This window comes from Dermacentor silvarum, chromosome 1 (assembly GCF_013339745.2).
Source record: "Dermacentor silvarum isolate Dsil-2018 chromosome 1, BIME_Dsil_1.4, whole genome shotgun sequence".
In the NCBI taxonomy this organism is placed as follows: Eukaryota; Metazoa; Arthropoda; class Arachnida; order Ixodida; family Ixodidae; genus Dermacentor; species Dermacentor silvarum.
In genome coordinates, this window is record NC_051154.1 from 227,372,458 (window position 1) to 227,395,262 (window position 22,805).

Sequence of the window (22,805 nt, forward strand, 5' to 3'; positions counted from 1 at the left end):
TAAAACTCGGCACATGCACCTATCTCGAGAGAAAAGAGTACTTCTGAGCTGCACAGCCTTCTGACGAAGGTGTACAAGTACGAAGTACAAGGCGGCGGCCACAGTCGCATGTATACAGTGCTCAGCGATTCAAACGTGATACTCAGAGCGCATGGCTGCCAGCGCTTCTTGCACCACCGGTGGGCGCGCTGGGGACACCGAGCTGGTGCATTAGTACGCGATGAAAGCGAGAGCCTTTGTGACGCATTGTGACTGCATGTGACACCGCCCAGCATTCAACGGTGGCGCAAAAAGCGGCGGCTACCATGCGGTCAGACTGTCACGTTCCAATCGCTGCTCAGATTTGATGTGAATGCTTCAGAAAGATATCATCACTCAATGATGATGTCTACATCACTCAATTTTCCCCGTATATTATATATATATATACAGGGACGTCAACTCACGTATAGGAGAAATTCCGCATTAGTATTCAATCTATAAAAACTTCAAACTGCTCAACGTGATGCCCCATGCAGATGCATATTAATGAAAGATACATGTCTTCATTACAAATATAAGCTGCGATAGTATACTGAGATATTTCCCCTAACAGTGGACGACCGTGCAACACGGTATTCGCTCGACCTCGCAAATCGAGAGGGCAGGCGATGATTCGTAAATAGCTTGGCTTCCGCGGACTGTATCAATGTTACTCAAGTTCAGCGCGCAAAACCGGACTGTAACATGTGCGAGCTCTCTCTATACCAACATATACGTATATTTAGCGCGAGGCTGACGAGACAGCGTGTACCACCAAGCATATGCCTTATGCATACAGGAGATGTTGGCTGACAACCTCCAAGTTTACGGCGAGTTCTAACACCTTAAATAAAGAGTGCCTATTTCGGAATTTTTATACGTCTTAACTGAAGGCAATTACTTCGCGGATCGCGCAGCTCGTAAGCTACTGGAGCCGACAGTAAACTATCACGCATCTCGAAGATTATATATCGTACAAGATTTCTTACACTGAAGCGTGTGAATACGTGCGCAGTTCGTCAGGATGTAAAAAGGAGACAATGCATATTATTTTCACAATAAAGTAGGCTTTTCCTCGCCGCGGTGGCTCAGTGGCTCTGGCGTTGGGCTGCTGAGCACGAGGTCTCGGGTTCGATTCCCGAACTCGCCGGCCGCATTCCGCTGGGGTGGGTATGCAAGAGCGCTCGTGGTCGAAATTGTTCCGCAGTCCCCCACTAAGGAGTTCGCCATATAGCCCAATGTGCAGCTTCGGGAAGTTACAATAAAATTCAATCTCTGAAGTATATAGGCTAGCAACGTGTAACCGCGTTTACAATTTCATGCTGTATGCGACGAGAGAGGGAATAAAAATTGTCTGGATGCCTGACTAAGAGAAGTCCCGCGACTAAAAATAGTCTATGCTGCACAGCAAATCTTCCTTGAATCGAGTGAGATGGCAAATTACGTTTGGAAGAGAGAATGGTGAGAAAAACTATATGTCGGGAGATGCTTAACTGTTCACTTTAGGAATTTGTTCCGCCAGTTTTTATGAAGAATACCCAGATAGACTGGAAACTGTAGCCGAATGTGCAATATGTTTTCACACGTTCACGAGGCAGCAATACATTTTGTGTGCAAGAGGCTCAGAAAAGCACTGCAACGAGGCACTGACTTTCAATGTTGAATTCGTCCTCTTCGATCTCATGCTAAACAACACTAAGATTCACCGAGGACAAACACAAAAACCCAAAAAAAGAGAAAAAAAATTCAAACGAGTTTCTGTTCTCCGCCGATAACAGTACACGGCAACAATAAACACGGCAAGAAATGAAGGGGGAGTCTCAACAATGAAAGCGATCGCCGTAACACGCTATACATCTACAGTCCGGCCTTAACTGGAACCGCAGCGCTCGCTGCAGTTTCAAGATATGCGCGGGCGATAGCGGAAAGCACACGTGCGCACACGACAACGAGGCCTAAAGATCGCTCGACCGCCTTGGCCGTCCTCGATAACGGTTTACGAGTTACGCCGGCTCGAAGAATAAACCGCGCAGCACGCGGCTAAAGGTGCCGCCGACCCAATGCATATATGCAGCAAAGACCTCTCGAAGGAACTATACACATCGATCGTGAGACGGCGTATACAGAAAGACCTGACAGAACAGACTGCACAGTACGCAGAATGGAGACTTACGAGAATGCAAGAATATATATAAAAAAAAAAAAAAAAGGACGAACGACGTTCCATGCGAACACGTGCATCAAACGCGCGCGGACCAAGACCAGCGGAGGTCGCGCTGTCGGCGCTCGATTTGTTCGCGAAGGTCGCCGGCGTCGCGTTTCACAATGGCGATCGTGTGTACACCGTTGTGAACCGTGGTGCAACAAGCACTGATTTAGTTACTGCAGTGAGCACTCACCCACTACAGTAACCTTGTGAAACTGTCATGGATGTGATAACGCCACGTGCTGTCGATAGCATCAGCAAGTCAAGCTTCCAGGTAGTCACATGATCCGACCGCGATTCTGGTCACTTGCATTTTGTACTTCCGTTATTGCTGCACGATGTCGCGATACACCGTTTACTACTGTTCTTCGTTCGTCTCTGGATTCCTACGATGCAACAACTGGCGACGAGGGTAGGATGATTCGAACCTACGGGGGGGCCTACAGCGGCGCTGGTATAACGGAAGAACTGTTCTAGCCGGGTTCGTGTTCCTGGTGCTGTCGCTGCAAAGATTGCGAGCTACCAGAACAGCAGATATGGCTGATCCAGTGACGCAAGTGGTGGCACGGTTTGGCCACATGGAGCCTTTTGACGACTCATCAATTAATAAGCGACTGGACTTCCTACGACCGAGCGGTTGACATCGTTTCTCCACTTCAACAGAGTACCGGATGCGGACAAGGTTCATGCGTTCCTGAGCTTAATAGGACCGAAGACGTACTTACGCCCTCCTCAAGTCACTTACCGCTCCAGACCTGCCGTCAAGCAAGTCTGAAGACGACCTAAGGAAATTGCTTGGCAACCATTTGGCACCGAAGCCTTCAGTTATTGGTGAGAGAGCCTAGTTTTATCGGCGGTCTCAGCACGAGACAATCAATTGTTCAATTTGTAGCAGAACTGCGATCCCTATCGAGTTCGTGTGACTTCGCGGATTTTTTTTAGACGAAGCGTTGAAGGACAGATTCGTTTGTGGTTTACGATGAGAAGATATTCAGCGAGTTCTGTGCGGAAGATAAAAAGCTAATACTTCAAAAAGCAGTTGAAAAAGCTTTAGCGATGGATGCCGCAACTAAAAGAGCTGCAGAAGTGCATGGTTCAACGAACTTCTCTGACGTCAGAAGCAATGACAGAAAGCAATTGCAGATCAAGATTCCAGCGAAAACAAAGTGTAAAAAATGTGTTGGCGGTGTGGCTCTTAAGCAAATGAGCAAAAACTGCATGCATGCGTCAGCGACGTGTTTTGACTGTGGCAAGAAAGGACGTATTCAGCGCATCTGTCAAGCTGATAAGAAGGCAAGAGCGCACGTACGAACGCGGAACATGAAAGTTGTTGCCAATGAAGCAGAATATGACGTTAAACGGTATCACATGCTCCGCAAAAGATGCCACAACCGTTCGTCTCTAGATAAATAAGACGCTGCTTGAATGGGAGCAGCGATATCCGTGATTTCTCTGAGGCAACAACAACAGTTATTTCCTTCTTTGCAGTTGCGTGCGACAAACTTGTGCCTCCGCACCTACACAGGTGCCCTATAGTCGAACCAGCAGGAGTGGCTGAAGTTGTTGTCGAGCGCAATGGGCAAAAAAAGGAAGCGCCGGCCAACTTATTGTTCGGTCGCCGTCTTCGTTCCAAACTGGACATTCTCAAACCGGCAAACTAGTTCAGCACCAGCAATTTATTCAGTCCAGCCAACACAGCTCCACGGCTCGACAGTTTTCTGTGGGAGACTATGTTCTTGTTCGAAATTACAGGGGACCATCGAGATGGCTTCCGGGCACTGTGGTACGGCAGAAAGGACCTGTTTCTTACGCCGCCAAGGTGTACACGCCACGGGGCTTCGTAGTGTGCATCGTCACCAAGATGAACTTCTCCAGGGTACAGCTGGCGTCTCAGGGGCGAAGAGAACAAGGACACGTTCTGGCAGTTCTCAGACACCTGCGGAGCCGACTACGGCAACGCACGTTGCGCCACCTGTACGAGGATATCCCGCACGCAATCGACGGCCACCAGATCGCTACACGCCATCTTAGTTTTGTATAACGATAGCTCCCCACAAGTTAAGCGGGAGGGAATGTCATGTATGTGATAACGCCACGTGCTGTCGATGGCATCAGCAAGTCAAGCTTCCAGGTAGTCACATGAGCCGACCGCGATTGCTTATAAGGCTAGCATGTTTCTCTTCTGGTCACTTGCATTTTGTACTTCCGCTTTTGCTGTACGATGTAGCAATAAACTGTTTGATACTGTTGTTCGCTCGCCTCCGGATTCCTACGACGCAACAGAAACTTTCGTACACCAAGACGTCGATTACAAAATTACATGGACGCGCGTTTCACGCGGACATTTTTTTTTATCTCGATTGAACTCGACCTGCATTCGAATTGACGGCATTGATGTCCTTTATTAAAGCTTACGTTGACAGCTCCCGTGCATACCGCGATATAGCGAACGAAACACTTTATATAAGGCCGAATAAGCGACATGTATACTCTGCGCGCCCAGGTTCATTGGCAATGCGCCGTAAATTTCAGGCGTCTGCGACTTCGCCATTTAAACCATTCTTGCGACGTGATGCCTTATGCAGCCCACGTTATAGGCAGCTGGACTTCGCAACCACTGCAGTGTGACGACGGCGAATTCACTTATGACGTCACTTATGCACATGTCCTTACGCACATGTCCTTATGCACGAATTTACTTATGCACATGTCCCGCGTTATGACAAATACGCCGCGCGGCGCAGTCTTGTTTGTTTGTTCGTAAAACACTCAACTCGTCTACTTCATATCAGTTCCGTGTTCTGACCATGTAAGAAATACTCTTTGTAAGAAATTATAACGAGCGCGTGCATCGCATTGTGGATGCTTTTGTTGTCTATTGATTGTCCACAAGTTTTTCTCCCCCTCCACAGCGTTCGGGCGGACCATCAAGTGAACCAGCGGCAGAAGAGACTGGTTTGCAAAGACATGACTATAAGCGAAGCGTATGATTTCACGCTCAGCTCAACACTCGCTTGGTTCTGTGAACGCAAGCTCGACCTCAATGTTCTTTGCACGCGTGCAAAGGAAGGCAGGTTTGCGAAACAAGTTTCAAATCACGGTCACCAACTTCAGCATATAAAGACCTCCTTTGAGACGATTTTTTTTTTTTTGTAGAACGAAACAGCGACAGCATGAGCACGGTACATGCGAGAACATTGAATAAAGCAGTCACGTCAAAACGGATGACCCAATTGTGTACCAAAAAGCACACTTGTGTATGCGTTCACTTATGTCGCCACGAATTCGAGGTCGTCACTTGATCAGGTACACACAAATAGTCCAAGTTGCGCGTCGGCTTAGCGCGCATATTTTTTAAAGTTATGACGACGCCACGAGTCGTCTGGCCTCGCTGCAGAGGAACCAGTCGAAGGCAACCAACTAGGCCGGTCCTTGAAGACAAGCTACACCAGCGGCTTAGTATGCGCGGAACGCCAGACGCGAATTGAAAATGAAAGAGAGAGAGAGGGGGGGGGTGTAGGAAGTGAAATGGAAGCAAAGGGTTGGCGCTCGTCAAAAAAAAAACGAGACTACCGGATAATAGGTCACACATATACGCCTGAGCGAAACGGCCGCCGGGTGAAAACAAGTCGAATATCCCGCCGGCACCGAGAACGCGGCGAGAGGTTAGACGCGCGGGCGAGTTACGAAAGAGACGCATGCCTGGCAGGTCCCCCTTCAGCTATCTCGGGAGGACCTATGGCAAAACAAGTTTCGGTGTCACTGAACGGCCCGAGCGTGGGACGGCAGGTCTGACAGGCGCCAGACTCGGGTAGCGTCGACCTGCGGCCTCTTCCGCTTTACCACGCGGGGCCCGAGGGAACTGGCACTTGGGCGCGGCGGCGAAAGGATGGAAACGGTCCGCTACAGAAAGTGGGTAGATGGGAGAAGTCAGCGGCGCTTACTGCACTACAAGCCAAGACAGCCAGCCGGTACTGCACGGAGGTTAGTTACAGGGAGCGCGCTTTGAGGTCTGCATGCATGCTAACGCGTTGCGCAGCGGGAAACTCGAGCGACTCTAATGGTGGGCGTCGCCACCATCTGAGAAAGTCGCAAGCCTCCGAGACGTAGGCCTCGAGTATACCGAGAGCACAGGGAAAATCTCAGCAGGAAGTGCTCGATCAACAATGCAGCTATGCCGAAACCATTAAAAAGAGGGGTGGGAGGTGGAATGCACTGCAGCGCGTGTCCGCTAGAACGTAAGCTCGATCCAGGCATTCACCATCGTGAGCTGTGGCCTGCACTGACGCCATGTCAACATCCATGCAGGGTGAAAAAAGCACACACGAAACAGACGGACTAAAGGCACGGATGATACGATCGCTTCCGCGTGTTTAGTTCGGACCGTTTCTTCTTTCTTTTTTTTTTTTTCTTGCTTTTTGTCTTGACACTACGCCGACTTGCCCAGACGACCCAACATGCCCCTCTACAAGTCCCAAGCTAAACTGCGAGCGATTCGCTGGCCTACTTGGATGGATGGAAAACTTTAATATTTGGAAAAACTTAATTTTTTTCGAGTCACTTGTAAGGCAAACAAGCTCCTTCGACGAGCCGTTAGCAACGCTAAGGGAGGCTAACGTCCTAACGGTGTCAAGAAGTGATGACGAAATTTTCTTACGAGAATACGTTAATTACCAGCGCCTTATTGCACTATTAGACAATGAGCGTGGACATTCACAAGCCATTAACATTCAGATATGCTGCGATTGTATTTTACAACGAGCAACCTGTGTCGCCTCCATATCATGGAATTAATCGCGAGAACAATCGGACATGTTATGGACAGCGCGCTTCTAAGGCCCAGGAAAGCGGCAAGAAGCCCAATATCAGCTTGCCGCGAGGCACTCGCGCACACATGCCTCAAGCATAGAGGCGCCTGGAACCTATGGGTCCTCATAATCGTCGAAACTTGTAGAAGGAACCGCAGAGCTGCCCTCCAACCGTGCTGCTACCGGTTGAGCGAGATGCGCCTTTTACACGTGCCATGGCGTTCGGCGGCCTCCCGTACCCTCAGTGGCCGACCAGCGGGCGCGCTGCAGACGGGTGGCCTGGTTCCGCTCGCAGCCGCTCACAGGCTGAGCTCACTTTCGCCAGCGCTCCCATTTCTCCGACACCACGGACCTTCGTCTCATTATTCGTGACTCTGCCAAAGGACTCTGCGCTCCGAGAAAACCAAATGGCTCAATGACGGCGGCTGACAGTCCGCCAGATCCGTCTTAGGATTATGAAACAATCTTCAACAAAAATTGAATTGATCGAGTTTTACATGCAAAAAAACACTCTCCGATCATGAGGCACGCCGAAGTGGGGGACTCCGGATGAATGTTGACCACTTAGGGTTCGTTAACGTGCACACCCAATGCACGGCCACATCGAAATAAGGCCATTATAAGTATACCGCAGCCGAGATATGATCCCGCGCCCCCTCGGGCTTAGCAGCGCAACGCCAAAGACACCACAGCCCCCACGGCGGGTCCGAAATCATGTTCTACTGCTGCGTAAAGCTTTCATTGCAAACATCATCACGAGAGCGGCTGCGCAGACATGATGTGAGCCATGAGTGCATATACTGGTAGGGAATAGCGCCTGGAAGTCTGGAATTAACGTATAAGGACGCATAAATGCCAAAACCAACGTTACTAGAACTAGGAACCTAGTCTCGTAACGTTGAGCCAAACTACACGTATGCGCTTGCCGGCGCGCGAAAGCTCGCACCCACGCGTCTCACGCATGCGCAGATGGTGCAGGGCAGGTCGTAAGCATCGAAGTACGGCGCGAGCACAGATATCTTCAGACAAATATCGCAGTAGCGCACCCAGGATCTCTGCCAAAAGGGGGGGAGGAAGCAAGCACTTTGCATAATATGCAATTTCCTTGATTTCGCCAGAGGAATCCAACAGCAAATAAAATGCCTAATTATAATATAATGACACCAAGGATGATGTGTATTTCTTCAGCGTTTTACTCAAAGTTAAGAGTGACTGAATAAATACAAGACAGTGATAGAATGTCTTTGTTAATCGGGAAAATTCGATCTCAAGCCACCTCCTGAATTGTAATGACAATGTGAACAGAGCACTGAAGGTACACGTTGGACTGGTGGGGCTGGACGCGTGGGGAGGCGGGGAGAGCGGGTTAACTCGGCCTCAGGGGTGGGGGGGGGGGGGGGGGGGTACAACTATCTGCATAATTCTGCATAATTGGTTATTCATGTGTTTGTTTCCTTTCTTCACCTATAAGCCCTAACTAAAACTTTATGCAAATACAACGTTCATCTTGGACTCTATGCGAAGCGGAGCTTTCGTGAGCGGTTAATCAAATGCTATAAATTTGCCCATTTCACTACTGCGTCAGATAGAGGGAGAGAATATACATTTCCCTGCCCCGGCCCTCTAACGCTCCGCGTTAAGTGGCGCGATATAAAGGGTGTTTCACAATCCGTAAGGGACAAGAAGCGACAATTCATGGCGCTTAACCCTGTGTACATTCTGCTCTGCGGTCAAGCAGACGTTCTTCAGGCGGTGATAAAAATATACGAGTGTCGGAACCAACCTTATATCATGCGCCGTGTGAACTATATCTTCAACCATTTTTGAAGCTTTTCTGCACGTCACCACAAGGCGTATATAATGTGCGCGAAGCCTCGCGCTCGGACTAGGGCGTTTCATTCGTTGCGTTTCACAACGGGTGACATAACGGCAGGCGCTCAAAGGCAGGCACCAAAGCATTTTCGAACGTGTCATCAATTAAATTCACAATTTCGGTGCGATCAATCATCTATACGACACTTGGATATCGGTCAAGCAGCCCACTTCAACACGAAGCTACACTGGTGAGATATGCGTGATAACCTGCTGCGATAACATACAGGACGCTGAGCAAAGGAGAACAGTGTCAGAGATCGGTCTAGTTGGCTTTCCATGATTTAACTCCTGGGCGCGGAAACAAAGCACGAGGCACCATGCCGCCGTATGTGTTTCCATTCTGTTCGGTTCCTTCTTTTCAATTGTTTACTAAATGAAGTTGTTTACTACTACTGCTTCCTCACATCATGGAATAAAGCATATAGAACATGCTCGGCGCTGCAATCCAGGCGTGCAAGCGCTTCGTGGAGTCCGTACGCGATTCCTTCGTAATCGCTCACTGCGACCAAACCAAAAAACAGGTATAGCTTGATTCAGAACAGCTCAGCAGCGCTTCTAAGCGCGCTCCCATACATCTCAACACACAGGTGGAGCCCTTAAATGAATACATTTTAACACTTTCAATAATTAAGTCTGCAGTTAACTAATGGCAAACAACAAGAAAACTGACTTACTCAAGACAACTGCCTAGTATTAGCCATTTGTCTAACCAAAATACGAAGCATCAGAACATTAGGGCACGGAGCGGGATATGTAAAGTTGCCGAGAACATTATAGGCGCACGAGACTTTCCATCCATAAATATTATGCCGATTGTTTCCCACGTTGTTTCGCCAAATCCCGAGAAAAGAACATAAAAAATCGCCAGAGACACTGATTACGTGTGGGAATGCGAAAGCATTATACCGTTTGTATAGTCTTCGGAACGTCATGACGTGCCATACTCATGAGGTGCCGCCGCCTCATTGTCTGCGCCGTCACGTGCCCAATGATGCACACACTGGGCCACATTTTTAGTCAGCCACGTGGCTGTGACGTGGCACGTGCAGTGACGCACGCACTAGGCACACCTTTAATCAGCCAGAACCGTGAAGCCGCCGTGGCTTCAGGAAAGCGTGCTCGTCTCGCACCCCGGAGGTCCGGGCACGATTCCCTCCCAGACCGAAATGCACCAAATTTTCTTTTCAAGGCCACTAATTTCCTTTAATTACAGGAACATCCCTGAGAAATTTGACGTCGATCCGAGCTTTTGACGTGTTCTTTTGACTCTTTGCGCCGTGGGCCCTTTTTGGTACCATCTTTCCGTCACGCCGACTACGACGGACTTTCGCGTAATGGGGCATATAATGCTTTCGCATTAAAATACATGGGCTTTAGCAAGCAATGTACCTGCCGGCTATGAGGGATTCCTTGTGAAGGGTGACGCGTATCGAAATATCGGTACACCAGTGGATATATAATTATAATTCATTATTTTGAATCACCGTACACGGGAGGTTGTTCACTGCGCGTCCACGAGAATTAGGTCGCCGCGGTAGGGTATCGAATCCGCAACTTGAGCCACCGCGGCATGTAAGCGCGAATTTATTCTATTGTGATGTTCTTTAATATATTAATAATCATATTTTTGCCAAGTCGCGTACTTAAGTGTGCACACCCTACCAACATATCCTGTCGACTAATATATACCGGGTGTTGAAAATTAAGTTTTACGGAATTTTTAAAAATCACCTGTGGCAGGTAGCACAATTCTTATCGTTGAGCTGGGTTATTCGAAGAGGCGGACATTAGCAGCACGAGAAATCGAAACGCATATTCAACTCATTAACGAAAATTGACTAATTAATTTCTCAGTTAAGTACTTTATACGACACATATTGCAATTTACGAATTGTAGCCGGTGAGCGTGTCCGGCGTATCCACTTTGAATTTCCAGAATGACATGCGCCATATCAAAAGATATGCGCCATCAAGCTCGCCGTAAAAATGCACTGTTCCACTTCTTTACCAAAATGCTGTTTCATACATTTAAGAGCAAAAGTAACTGGAACGCCCATGTATTTCGTCCCACACTTTGGGGGAAAATATATCGAAACTGGTGTCATACTGGAAATTCATTTCAAGTGGATGCGTCTTGCAAACTCACCGGCTACAATTCGTAAATTGCAATATGTGTCGTAAAGTAATTAACTAAAAAGTTCATTAGTCATTTTTTGTTAATCAGTTGAATATTTGTTTCAATTTCTCGTGCTACAAATGTCCTCCTCTTCGAATAACCCAGCTCAACTATAAGAATTATGCTACCCGCCACAGGCGATTTCTAAAAGTTCCGTAAAACTTAAATATGAGGACCTTGTATAGCAAAGCCTAAGTTTCAGTTAATTCGGTAATACCATTGGCGTACGTCCGTCCGGCTGGATAGCCCAGTGAAAGTAAGAATATTTTTACTACGTCACGTACTTAATGTAAACAATTGTGTGCACATTAAGCGCCCGACGTGGTAAAATTATTACTCCCTCTCGCTGGGCTATCCACACGGGCGAACGTACGCCAATGGTATCATTGAATTAACTGAAACTATTTAGGTTTCAGTATATATATATATATATATATATATATATATATATATATATATATATATATTCTCGCACTTGGTCCGTTGCTCGTACGCGCTGTGTAACATACGTAATTAGCCGGCAGGACATTGCATGCGCATGCAGTTGGTGCCCAAACGTTAACTTAATTTCTATTCAAGGGAAAGGTGAACGAGATAACGGCGAACAGTGTCACCCTTTGTAGCGAACATTCTCGACACACAGGTCAATTTTCCCGTCTTGTGCATTGCGCAAGAGGTGAAGTAATTGCAAGAATGCCTCCGAAGGAGCCTGACGGTACGGTAAATACAGAGCAGGCATACGTATACAGTCGGCGTCAAAAGTTTACCGGGCGCGGAATCAGAGAAAATGCACATTTTTAAAGCCCGCCGGCACGCAGCCTAACAGCTGTGGACTGTTATTTATATATATATATATATATATATATATATATATATATATAAGTCGGTGCAATTTTTTAAAGCCGATTGTAGAAGGGCAGATTGTCATTATTATACAGTAACGGCTGATACGAAAACGTAGCACGACGACTATACGACACAAGGATCGAGCTAAACGACAGAGTGCTGAGCGAGTTGGAACGTGTTCACAGTTTCAAAAGTCAATCACAGAAACTGGGGACACAAGAATGAAAAGGTCAGCGGCGACCACCGGCTGAAAGTCGCACAGTATCGAAAAAGAAAGCGCGCGCGCGTACGCACGGAAAGCTTTGAGGGACAGTACATGCCAACCCGTCAATCGTGGACACGCCTCTGCACTTCTTGACGAATGTCCGATCATACAAGACAGTGAGTGATGAAGGATCATCGAAGGTCATGGCTTACGTACGTCCTATCGTGATTACTGATGTGGCCTGCCTCGAGACCATACGGTGCACTTCATTCCTGCGTCGGTATACTATATATCATTAAAAAATTAAAATTGAATTACGGGGTTTTACGTTCCAAAAACACGATTTTATTATGAGGCACGCTGTATAGTGGGGGACTCCGGAATAGCTTAGACCACCAGGGGATCTTTAACGTGTCCCCAAAGCACGGAACACGGGCGTTTTCGCATTTCGCCCCCAGCGAAATTTCGCCCCCAACGTGAAGTTCTCCTGCACACAGGAATGGCGAAGTGCATCTTACTTGAGGCGTGCCACACGGTAGGACGTGCGTAAGCCAGCCTTCAACTATCCGTAAATCGTCATGTCTGAACCGATATCTGTTGAGAGTGCCCATGGGTGTCCAAAGATTCACGGTTTCGTGCTACCTTTTTCCCTGAGGATGCACATGCATACATACATATATATATATATACATACACACATACATATACATACATACATACATACATATATATATACATACATATATATACACACACACACACATTATATATATATATATATATATATGTTGCACCCATGCAGTGTCAAAGCACGATACGGAATAGCACTGGAACAGAATTGTTATATATTGTCTCCGACCTGGTCGGAGGCCAATTGCGCTATTTTTCTAACCACTGCGCTTATCTGCCAAAGAAATACGACGATAACAACCACGGGCACGACTGATACGAGAGATAGACGGCAAGAAATTGTTACTAATGAGCTACCTTTCAACTATATCGCTGCGAAAGTACGGTCGGCAACGGGCCGTGCGTGTAAACATGGATCGACCGTCTAAGCATATATGTTAAGTCACGAAAGTATAGCGGGGTACAGAAAGCCACCTCTCCCGCCGCGTAAATAGGCGGCAATTATATATGCCAAGCACTTGGAAACAGTGATACGACGAAGGCTCCCCCCGTACTGCTTGCGTGCGCAGTCGCAACACCAGGCATGCCGTTATCGCGGCGATGGACAAGGCCACTCCCGTGGGAATGTCGAAGAAAAGCATCGTCGGGTCGGCGCCCGCTTTAACGGTCTCGCCGCCCTTGGTAATTAGAGCGAAACAAGAAACGACAAACGGATGCCGGGCGGCAATGACACGTGTGAAAATCACAGCGTACACCTTTAAGGGGCCCGGTGCGACAATGGTTGCACGTGAGAGAACAGTGTATAGCGCAGGTGTTACCTGCGAACTTGAAGCCAGTGCGGTGTTTTTATAGCTCGCACTTTCAGCGTCTCGACTGAGCACTAACCCCCCAGCCCTCACTCTCTCCCTATACCCTTCACTTACGAGCAAACACGTAAGAAAAAAAAAAAAAAATTCAAGGGCCCGTGTTTGGTAACGATTCCTTCAATTCTTTCTTATCGGTTGCGACGAGGACCGCGCATATAAAAATGAGCTTAAGAAGTCCACAGATCGCCTAAAGACTAAAAGTAGAATTGTTAGTTTGAATACAGAAAGTATAGAGACTCTATATAAAGACAAATTTCAAGTGGACTAACAAGTCCATTTTCTTTGGTTTATTAATTGAAGTTACTCTACTACACTGGCCGTTTTCAACACGCTTACAGACGTTAGTCGAAAATAAGAAAAGTAAGAAAAAACTCTGGAGCGTACAGAATATATACAGAGCAGAGTAAAATATAGATTTATTTTTATAGAATGCCCGCCTAAATTCCTGTGAGAACGATCCCTTGAGATAAAACAGCGCGGCGGCGTGTGCGATCTCATGACGAAGGGCAGCCAAGAACGGAAAAAACAATGATTACATGATCTCTCCGATAGCCGTACGATGATGCACAAACAACCGGTTACTGTCCTCCGCAGCTCTTTTTTTTTTTTTTTTTTCGCGTAGGGAACTTCTTTCTGGGATTTTACGTGCCAAAACCAGTTCTGATTATGAGGCACGCCGTAGTGGAGGGCTCCGGATTAATTTTGACCACCTGGGCTTCTTTAACGTGCACTACAACGCAAGCACGCGGGCGTTTTTGCATTTCGCCTCCATCGATCGCGTAGGGAACTAAAGAAAAATGAAAACATTACACGCAGAGGGGATCTCTTTCTTTTTTTTTACGCGGAGCTTTCTTTGACTCTACCTTCGACTTTTCCTCCGCACCTGCTGTCTTGTATACGCCGCGTCGGGATTGCTTCAGAGCGTATGGCCAGGAGTGTGGCAGAGAGGGAAAGTCGACGCGAGATACTCGTTTCGACCTTCCCATCGCGCGGCATGTGCACAATGCCCTCTGGAGCTCCCTGGACGTCACCACATTAGCCTCTTAACAGCTATAATTATCCGCGACGCCCCACAAAAGCATTGCAGAAACTACAGCGTTTACCTTTCTACTAACGTGCAAGTCCAGAGGGGACGTAGATAGAACTGTAAGAGAGGAGGCGGAAGAGCCAGACAATGGGTAGAACCGACGCAGTCGCGAAACAAGTGAGCTTTGCCACAGCCACTCCCGCTGTTCCCATACAGGGAAATAGGGAAAAGACTACTTTAGAGGGCAAGGAAACAGCAGTTGTGGGCAAACTGAAGGTACGGTACGCTTCGGATATTTCTGAAAAATAAGTACCATGCAAATTTGTCAAGCGGACGATTGACGCAGGGCGTGCAGACGCAAAGCCGAGATTAAAACACCGTAGGGTCTAGGCGACACTACGGAAGCGGTCGCACGTCAAACCAACACGTCTTTCGAAGACTATGGCATTCCTCGATGTCGCGGGTTCAATCCCGACAGCCGCATTTAGACGGGGGCGAAATGGTGCACTTAGATTAAGGTGCACGTTAAAGAACACCAAGGCGTAATAATTGAGCCACTATGGTGTGCCTCATAATCCGATCGTGGTTTTGGCACGTGTAGCCGCATAATTCAGTTAAAGTTTAACACTTCAGCCACGATGCGATGTGTCATGTGAAGCAATGATAACACTCAACCCTCTCAGAGATTATTAACAATGACGCACAACAACGCCTCAAGCAAACACGTCTCCCTGTGTGTTCTGTGTAATACGCAGACTAACAGCAGTGGTGGACGCGAGGTAACGTTTAACATCAACTCACCACTCTCGTATTGGACTAAACGCTGAAGAAATTACACATTCGCCGTCAACACCGCTAATTATCGTCAATCAAAGCAAACAGTATAGACACCTTCGCTTACATCGATTCCCACAGTGCGTGAGATTCGCGTATTTTTTTTTTTTTTTTTTCATGTAACGACAAGACCGCTTTGAAAAATTCTACCGACAACGCGACACACGGCAGGTGGCCTGCGTTTCATCGTCGCAACATCCATCAAGTGTGTGAATTCTTTTATTTAACCGGCCGCACCGTATTACTCTTTGCGCAAGTGCAGTTTGAATTTGCTGCACGCCCGCAGCTGCTGGCTTTGCCAATAGTTATTGATTTAATGCGAAGGGGGCAAGTGTCTCGCTACGGCAACCACGTAGGTTACGACTGGGTTGAAATACAGCAACCGCGCGAGAACTCCAGTGTCCGTCACGGTTTAGCTCTATGCGAAAACGTCTTTCATACTGACCGAAGCTATGGGCGACACTGCTGGAGCATACGCAGATATTATTTGAAGGTAAATGTCACACATTGTTTCATCAGCCAGCTTCGCAGCTAGTTCGGAATGCTGACGTGATGTTTTTTTTTTTTTAATTAGGTGCCACTGCACGTCAGAGAGAGATATGGGCGTTTTTTTTTTTTTTTTATCCCTCTCCCCACAGTCACAATGCCATTGGAGCCCTTGGAGAGGTGTGTGCTTTCCTCTCTCTACGTACGAGGCATTCTCTGGGCTCTGTAAGTTGAAGTTGAGCGTGCGTCACGCGCAGGCGCCCTGCTAATAATCTAAGGGCTCAACTGCTCCTGTATCCCTTGCGACCAAAGCGGCATCAGTCACGAGGTCGGTTGAAAATTGCCGGAGAAACGGATGCAACCATGGATACAAAGGGAAAAGCGCGCCCATGCTCGCAAGAAAAAGTCGATAAGTGCCGCGAAAAAATATTTCTCCGTACAGCTTGGGCATGCAGCATCACGCTGACGAGGGTACTGTGGTGTCTGCGCAACCAATCTCTAGCTGCAGAGAACAAGTCCAAGCTAAATATGTAAGCCCATAAGGAAATTTTTTTTTCGGGTTGGTGGTCTATGGTTTTGGCTGTATACATCAGCGAAACTGCGAACGTCTATGCTTAAGTAAACGTATCATTAAACGGAAATCATATGGCTAAGCGGCAAGGCTCCGCACATCAGAATGATCACACAAATCTCCACCGCTATATGACGGAAGCGGTGGACTCCAGCCCGTTCATTGTCGAAAGTCCCGACACGCAAGCAATACCCATGCTGCTGGCACGGGATGAACGTTGTCCCCGTACCGGTTCTGTACGACAAGTTGATTGCCTTCCACAAAGTTTCTGCTGCACACACGAGATTGAGAAAAAAAAAAAAAAAAAGACGGGGGTATCAGTCCGGTTTCGTGCAAACCGGCAGAACCTTTGCAGTAGGAACCGACACAGGCATGGTGACCGTGCGCATAGAATCCGGATCTTTTCTTGCTTCTGATGTAATGAGCACTTCTCCCTCTCCAATAACCTTTGAAGCCTGAAAATGGTGGTCGGGACTTGACCACATTCCTGGCGGCTTCTCTATGCAGCAAGCGTGCTGCTGACCTGAGACTTTTCATAAGTAGCGAATAAAAAAAAAAAAAAAAAGGCCAGGTAGACACACAGTCCAGAGACGAACGAATTTCTCGGCCGGCCTTGGCGCTGGTGTGGCGGAGGCAGAGGATCACCTTGAGCACCGATAAGGAGAGAAACATGCGGTGCTGCGCGCTGCTTTGGCCGCTCGAAAACGAGAGCGGCAAGCGTAACCCGGTCTCGGCGCCACCAGACACCGTCTGCCAGCCTTCCTTTCGAGAGCTCGCCTCTTCGCTGACGTCGATGCATTGACGCCGCGTACAGCATTCCGTCGATCCGCTTACTGCACGTATAGCCCACAGCCGTCACGCATGTAACCAGTGGCACTGAGGTAACGGAAGGCAGTACTGCTGTTTGCATACGGGTAAATATCGAGCGCATTGTTTTGGTTTCGATACACGCAAAACGGGCGCGCGATTTTCTCCGGTTTCGCTTCGTCGTTAGCTACTGAAAGGTGCGCCCTGTTGTCATCTAATTTGCTGTTTTTCATTTTGGAGGGCCGGTTGAATAAAACGAGAGTTGCTTTAACAGCTAAGTACTGAGAGGAAGAAATGATCAGGCTACGCGGATGCTTACTTTCGCTAGCGCGAGGTTAAGCGCCAGGTAGGCGTTTGCGGAGCTACGAGATCGTGTTTCGCGAAGACTTCCGTTTCATATCATGCCCTTCTTGCGGCGAAAAACAGATTTATATCCTATTTATTATTATTATTATTATTATTATTATTATTATTATTATTATTATTAATCACATCGGTTTCCCCATGTGTACCAGACTGATGTAATCTGACTACACCCCTGCGACATTTCCTTGCCGGGAGGCATTATAAAACTGGACCGTAAGACTCAACCACAAGTCCTAAAACTTGCTTAAATTAAAACGTTAACGATCATGCCAAGGCAGCTCTCCGCTGAACTCGGTCTCGAATTACGCGGGCTTCGTCTTCACTGAATCACGATTCTTTTTCTGTTCGTCGGAAGTAAGCACCCCTTCCTATACAACCGGTCCTTTCAGTAGGACACACCACTGCCGCGATGATCATCAGCTTCCCCCTTCCGTTTTCCAGCACGAAAGCAAAACCTAAACGAGGCTTTAAATGGGTCACTACGCCGCGGCAGGAGCGCGGTGGGTGGACCACTCGACCATTATGCGTGACGTCCAGCAAAATGACTATCACGTTCGCGTAACAAAAGACGAGAGAGTGAAAAGAAAAGGGGCTGAACGTTTGGTTTGGGGGCACGAGCCAGCCACGAAAGCCCGTCAGAGAGAGGGGGGGGAGAAACCCCTCCGGCAGCGCCCCGTGGGGTACGCCGCCCGGCGTGATAGCAACTGCTTGCTTGTCAAAACGGGATCAATGGTACAGCACAGTGCCAACGCACCCGCAGTTGCATAGCAGCAAATGATTATGTACATATATGAGCAGTGCGCGCGACCAACAAAATCGCGTCAAATCGAGCATTTTAACGCGATTTTGTTCCCTCGAACAAACAACAAAACGTGAAAACACACTATTTGCACTAAATCTTCTCAGCAATCTAGACAACGTGCACAGTCGACGAAATTCACGAGATTTGTGCCAGCACACGCGCAGGAATAAGAAGAAAAAAAAAATGCTTGCGATATTGACGGTTTCACTACAAGCAGACGCATAAACTATACATGCGCGCTAGTGAAGAACTGGCAGAAAAATACATCAACACGAAAAAAAAGAAGAAGAAAAAAAAAGTGAGGTATTATTCCACTTAGGACCGTTATGCACCTATTCAGTTGAACTGCGATCCAATGCTCACTGCTGACACAACGATGCGCAACCTTAATGACAACCGTTGGAATTAAAACAACACCGAAATATTTGTGCGCGGGTAGCTCATGTGCGAGCCGAGCCATAAAGATAGAGCGCGCGTTATAAAGCACGATTGCCCATTCGCCTGGGCGACAGGGATCCGGCACGCAACGTATGACGTGACGGGTGCCACTGCGCCCGACATTTGACACAACGTGGCACTGGCTATTGTCGCTAAATATGCAAGACAAGCGAAAGAATCGCAAGATACGGGTAGTTGGCCTCACCGCACATCTTGGGCGCCGCTCGGAAGGACCACTTCAGCCTACTGAAAGTTGCTCGCGACGAGTATCGAGCTTCGTGAAGCGTTTTGAAGAGGCGAAGAAGGTGAAAGGCAACCCACGTCAGTCCTGTGCGAGCTGCATACTGAACGCAAACCGCGGTGCTGCCGTAGAAAAACACATGTGTAGCGGCGAGCACAGCCGAGAAAGGGAAGTTGTCACCGGAAGCCGGGCGCCTGCCGAAGGCGTGGCAGTCACAATGTTGCTAGACGACGTGAAGTGAAACCGAAACCGAAAGTGTAGCCTCTCTCGCCGTGTTGAGGAAGGCGCCCGTGTACGCGTTACAACTTTTATTCGACGGTTTCGCTCGCATTTTTTGTTGCGAAAATTGAAGATTGTGCGCTGACTGCCAGATTTTATATTAGAAATGCGTTCTGCAGGGAAGGTTATTCATTCTTAATTTTATAAGTATGCCAAATTCTAAGCTTAGTTTTGTTACATTGGCGAATGGTGAAAAGTTAGAGAGAAATGATATGACATAAAACGAATGAATAAAGGTTAGAGGAAATATATTCAGCTAAAATATTCACTACGAGCACAAGCGGCCACACGATTGTACTCAAGTACGCCACTTATGCCTGTGTTTCAGTTATTATTATTATTATTATTATTATTATTATTATTATTATTATTATTATTATTATTATTATTATTATTATTATTATTATTATTATTATTATTATAGATAGCGGCGTATCGGTCTTTTTTAGTGCTTATTTGTATGAACGTTTAGGCGTATTTGTAGCAGTTTAAGTTGCATTTCCTGTTCGCATTTTTTATTTGCGTAAGATTAACGTAGCAATAGTCGTGGAGCATATGCAATCGTCACACGTACCGGCCATGTCATTCTGTGACTATTTTAAAGATTTTGTGACAGTGCTTGCAGGAGGCGATGTGATGACTCCAGTGAGAAGGGTGCTTACATATTCATTAAATCCACGAAAAGATTAAGGCGATTATTTGCACTGTCTTCTCAAAAATGATAAAATTTCAAAGGTAGCCAATTTATGCACTAAATGAGCACTAATATTTTTTTTATGCGTTACTTTCCTCAGTTAGTCCCAGTTCTGTGCAAAATGTGTAAAATCTGTACCGCTGTCATGCTATAAAACTTCAACATGACAAAAGTATCTCGAATAGTCTTCTGTTCATTTTTTTTCGTTTTTTTTTTCTTCTGCGTCATGTTGTATTGGTACCAACATTTCTTCTTTCTTTTTTGTTTAACTGAATTAAAAAAATAAATTCTGTGAAACTTTATTTTTGTGCATGTAAACTAATCGAATATGCCAATCCTTACTAATACCGGTAGTTTCAGCGACGACTGCCTCCAATTAATAAATGTGAGGGATTTCAGACAAAGTGATTCATAGTGACATCATAAACTGCTATATTCAACAAAAAGGAATATAATTATCTGAATTACCTGATTAACTATATAATTAATTGCTTAGGACACATGTTCAGAATACGGAATTAACGATAGTCAATGCCCAAGGTATGTCCACTTAGTCGGAATCTTGATACTAGCGCCAGCTTCAAGACTATAGAGTACCCAGACTTTCAGCGAGTTACATCGCTGTTCTACTTCCTAGCAAGTCTTCCTCACGAACCGCGGTGTAATAGCTACGAGTATGACACACAACAATGTGTGCCGTTCGTGTCTCTCGCATCAGATTTTGGGGACGAGTATGTATCTCCAATTGGTGTTCGTCCCAGGATTCCTACTAATCAAGCATGCCTCCCGAGTACCTAGATAGGATAGGAATAAAAAAAAAAAAACTTTATTTATGCAACGGTTATTGCTATTGGTGCCAGGGGCTCGGCTGCCAGGGGTCCATCGCTGGAGGAAAATCTTCCGAGATCCCCGGCAATGGCCTGGCCCTGCTGGACTACCTATTGCTGCATAGATTACGGAATTGAAAGATGTTCCTCAAGTTATTACTGAAAATTCTATTAGGATAACTTTAATATTTCAAAATTATGCGGATCCCACGCACTGTGGGAAATAGTTTAAGCAAAGTATTCTCTGTGTGTGCACGTGTGTATGTGTGTGTGTGCGCGTGCGCGCGTGCGTGCGTGCGTGCGTGCGAGGAACACTGTTCCTTAGCGGGGATTTGCAAGTATAGACCACACAAAGAAGTTAGAGATTTTTATATTCGGAACGCCTCGCTCAACCTACACTTGCGGCGCTCCAAAGCGGCAGATACGTCCGACAGATCGCATGCTGCAATACACACCTAGCCAACACGGTGCTGCACGAAGTGTTTGCGCCCATAAACGACACGGTCCCGTTCTCCTTTACTGTCTCACCATTGCGTATCGAAGCCGTTCGGTGTGGCTAAATGTACTCGCCGGTAGGTTCGTTATAGCCACGCAGGAACAGGAACACATTAAGAGATGAAACAACACACAATCGCTGTGATATATACATCTATCACACGTCTCTCTCTCTCTCTCTCTCTCTCTCTCTATATATATATATATATATATATATATAGTCAATTAGGAGTTTGCACTGAACCCGGTGAAAATATTATGAAAGAAATGCTCACACGTTTAACAACAACAAAAATACTATTATTTTACTGACGTTTCGGCCGGTGGTCCGGCCTTCATCGGGGTGAATGAGAATACACAAGACGTTCGTTCCCAAGGTGTCGGGAAGTCACGTGGAAAGCACATGTGGCTCCAAACAATGTGTAAGGGGAAAAAACAAAATAAACAGCAAAAATACCCGTTTTTTTAAAACGAGGCACTAACAGATGGAGAGAGCACCACACGTGGATGGCTGTGATGAGTCACGGAGGTGGACGCGTGGTCCTCACCGTCAAAGAAGCGGGGAAAAAAAAAAAAAAAAAAAATTGGTGGCGGAAGGGGGAAAAAGGGAGGAAAACATATGTGGGTGGCTTTGATGAGCCGCCTCTAAGGCAGCGCGTTCCCCAGCCCCGAGGGACCACCATCGTTTAAGATAAGAAGACACTCCACGGCAGACACGCCGTGCGAAGGGGGCATGCGACACAATAACGTATCCAGAGTGAAAAAGAGAGAGGATATGCGGACGTGCCAGCACGAAGCAAGACCGTCTTATATGCGTTGCGGTTAGACTACAAGGAATTAACTTTCGGCTATAACCACATTTGTCTAATCAGAAGGCAAGGACGTGAGTTTCCCTTTGCTTTCATTAATACCCGAGGCGGTGGTATTAAACTTATAGATAAGATAGGACTCGCGAATTTCCCGGTCGTGGTGTGAGCGAAAGCCCGATTCAATATTGTCGCCTTTAAGTCATTGAAAGAGTGACCGGGAAGGTTGACATGTTTGGATACGGGAAGGTTCAAAAGAGATTTGTGTGTGACCTGTGGTTATTAAATCGTATCCTGAAAGGTGTCTCCGTCTGACCAATATACTGTTGACTACAAATTGTACATTCAAGAAGATAGATCACATTGGCGGTGTCACATGTAAAGTTTCCTTTTATTTGAACTGAGAAGTTGGACGCGGTACTGGTTGCTTTCTGTGTTGTCCTCATGTGAGGACAAACCTGGCAACGTGATTGTTGCAAGGCATACAGCCTGTGACAGA

General features: G+C 46.9%; 1 protein-coding gene across 12 annotated transcripts in view; it reads right to left on the reverse strand.

Annotated features, from left to right (window-relative positions):
- The window catches only part of LOC119436858 (glutamine--fructose-6-phosphate aminotransferase [isomerizing] 2-like), a 76,791-nt gene extending 57,428 nt beyond the window's left edge, over positions 1-19,363 (reverse strand). For 11 of the 12 annotated variants that reach the window (XM_037703877.2, XM_049660045.1, XM_037703876.2 and 8 more), the window contains exon 1: positions 19,170-19,363. In XM_037703877.2, the coding sequence (XP_037559805.1) occupies positions 19,170-19,176 (7 nt within the window). In that variant the 5' untranslated portion in view covers positions 19,177-19,363. The remainder of the gene's footprint in view (positions 1-19,169) is intronic. The other variant, XM_037703879.2, reaches the window with a different exon arrangement.
- Positions 19,364-22,805: the final 3,442 nt, after the last annotated feature.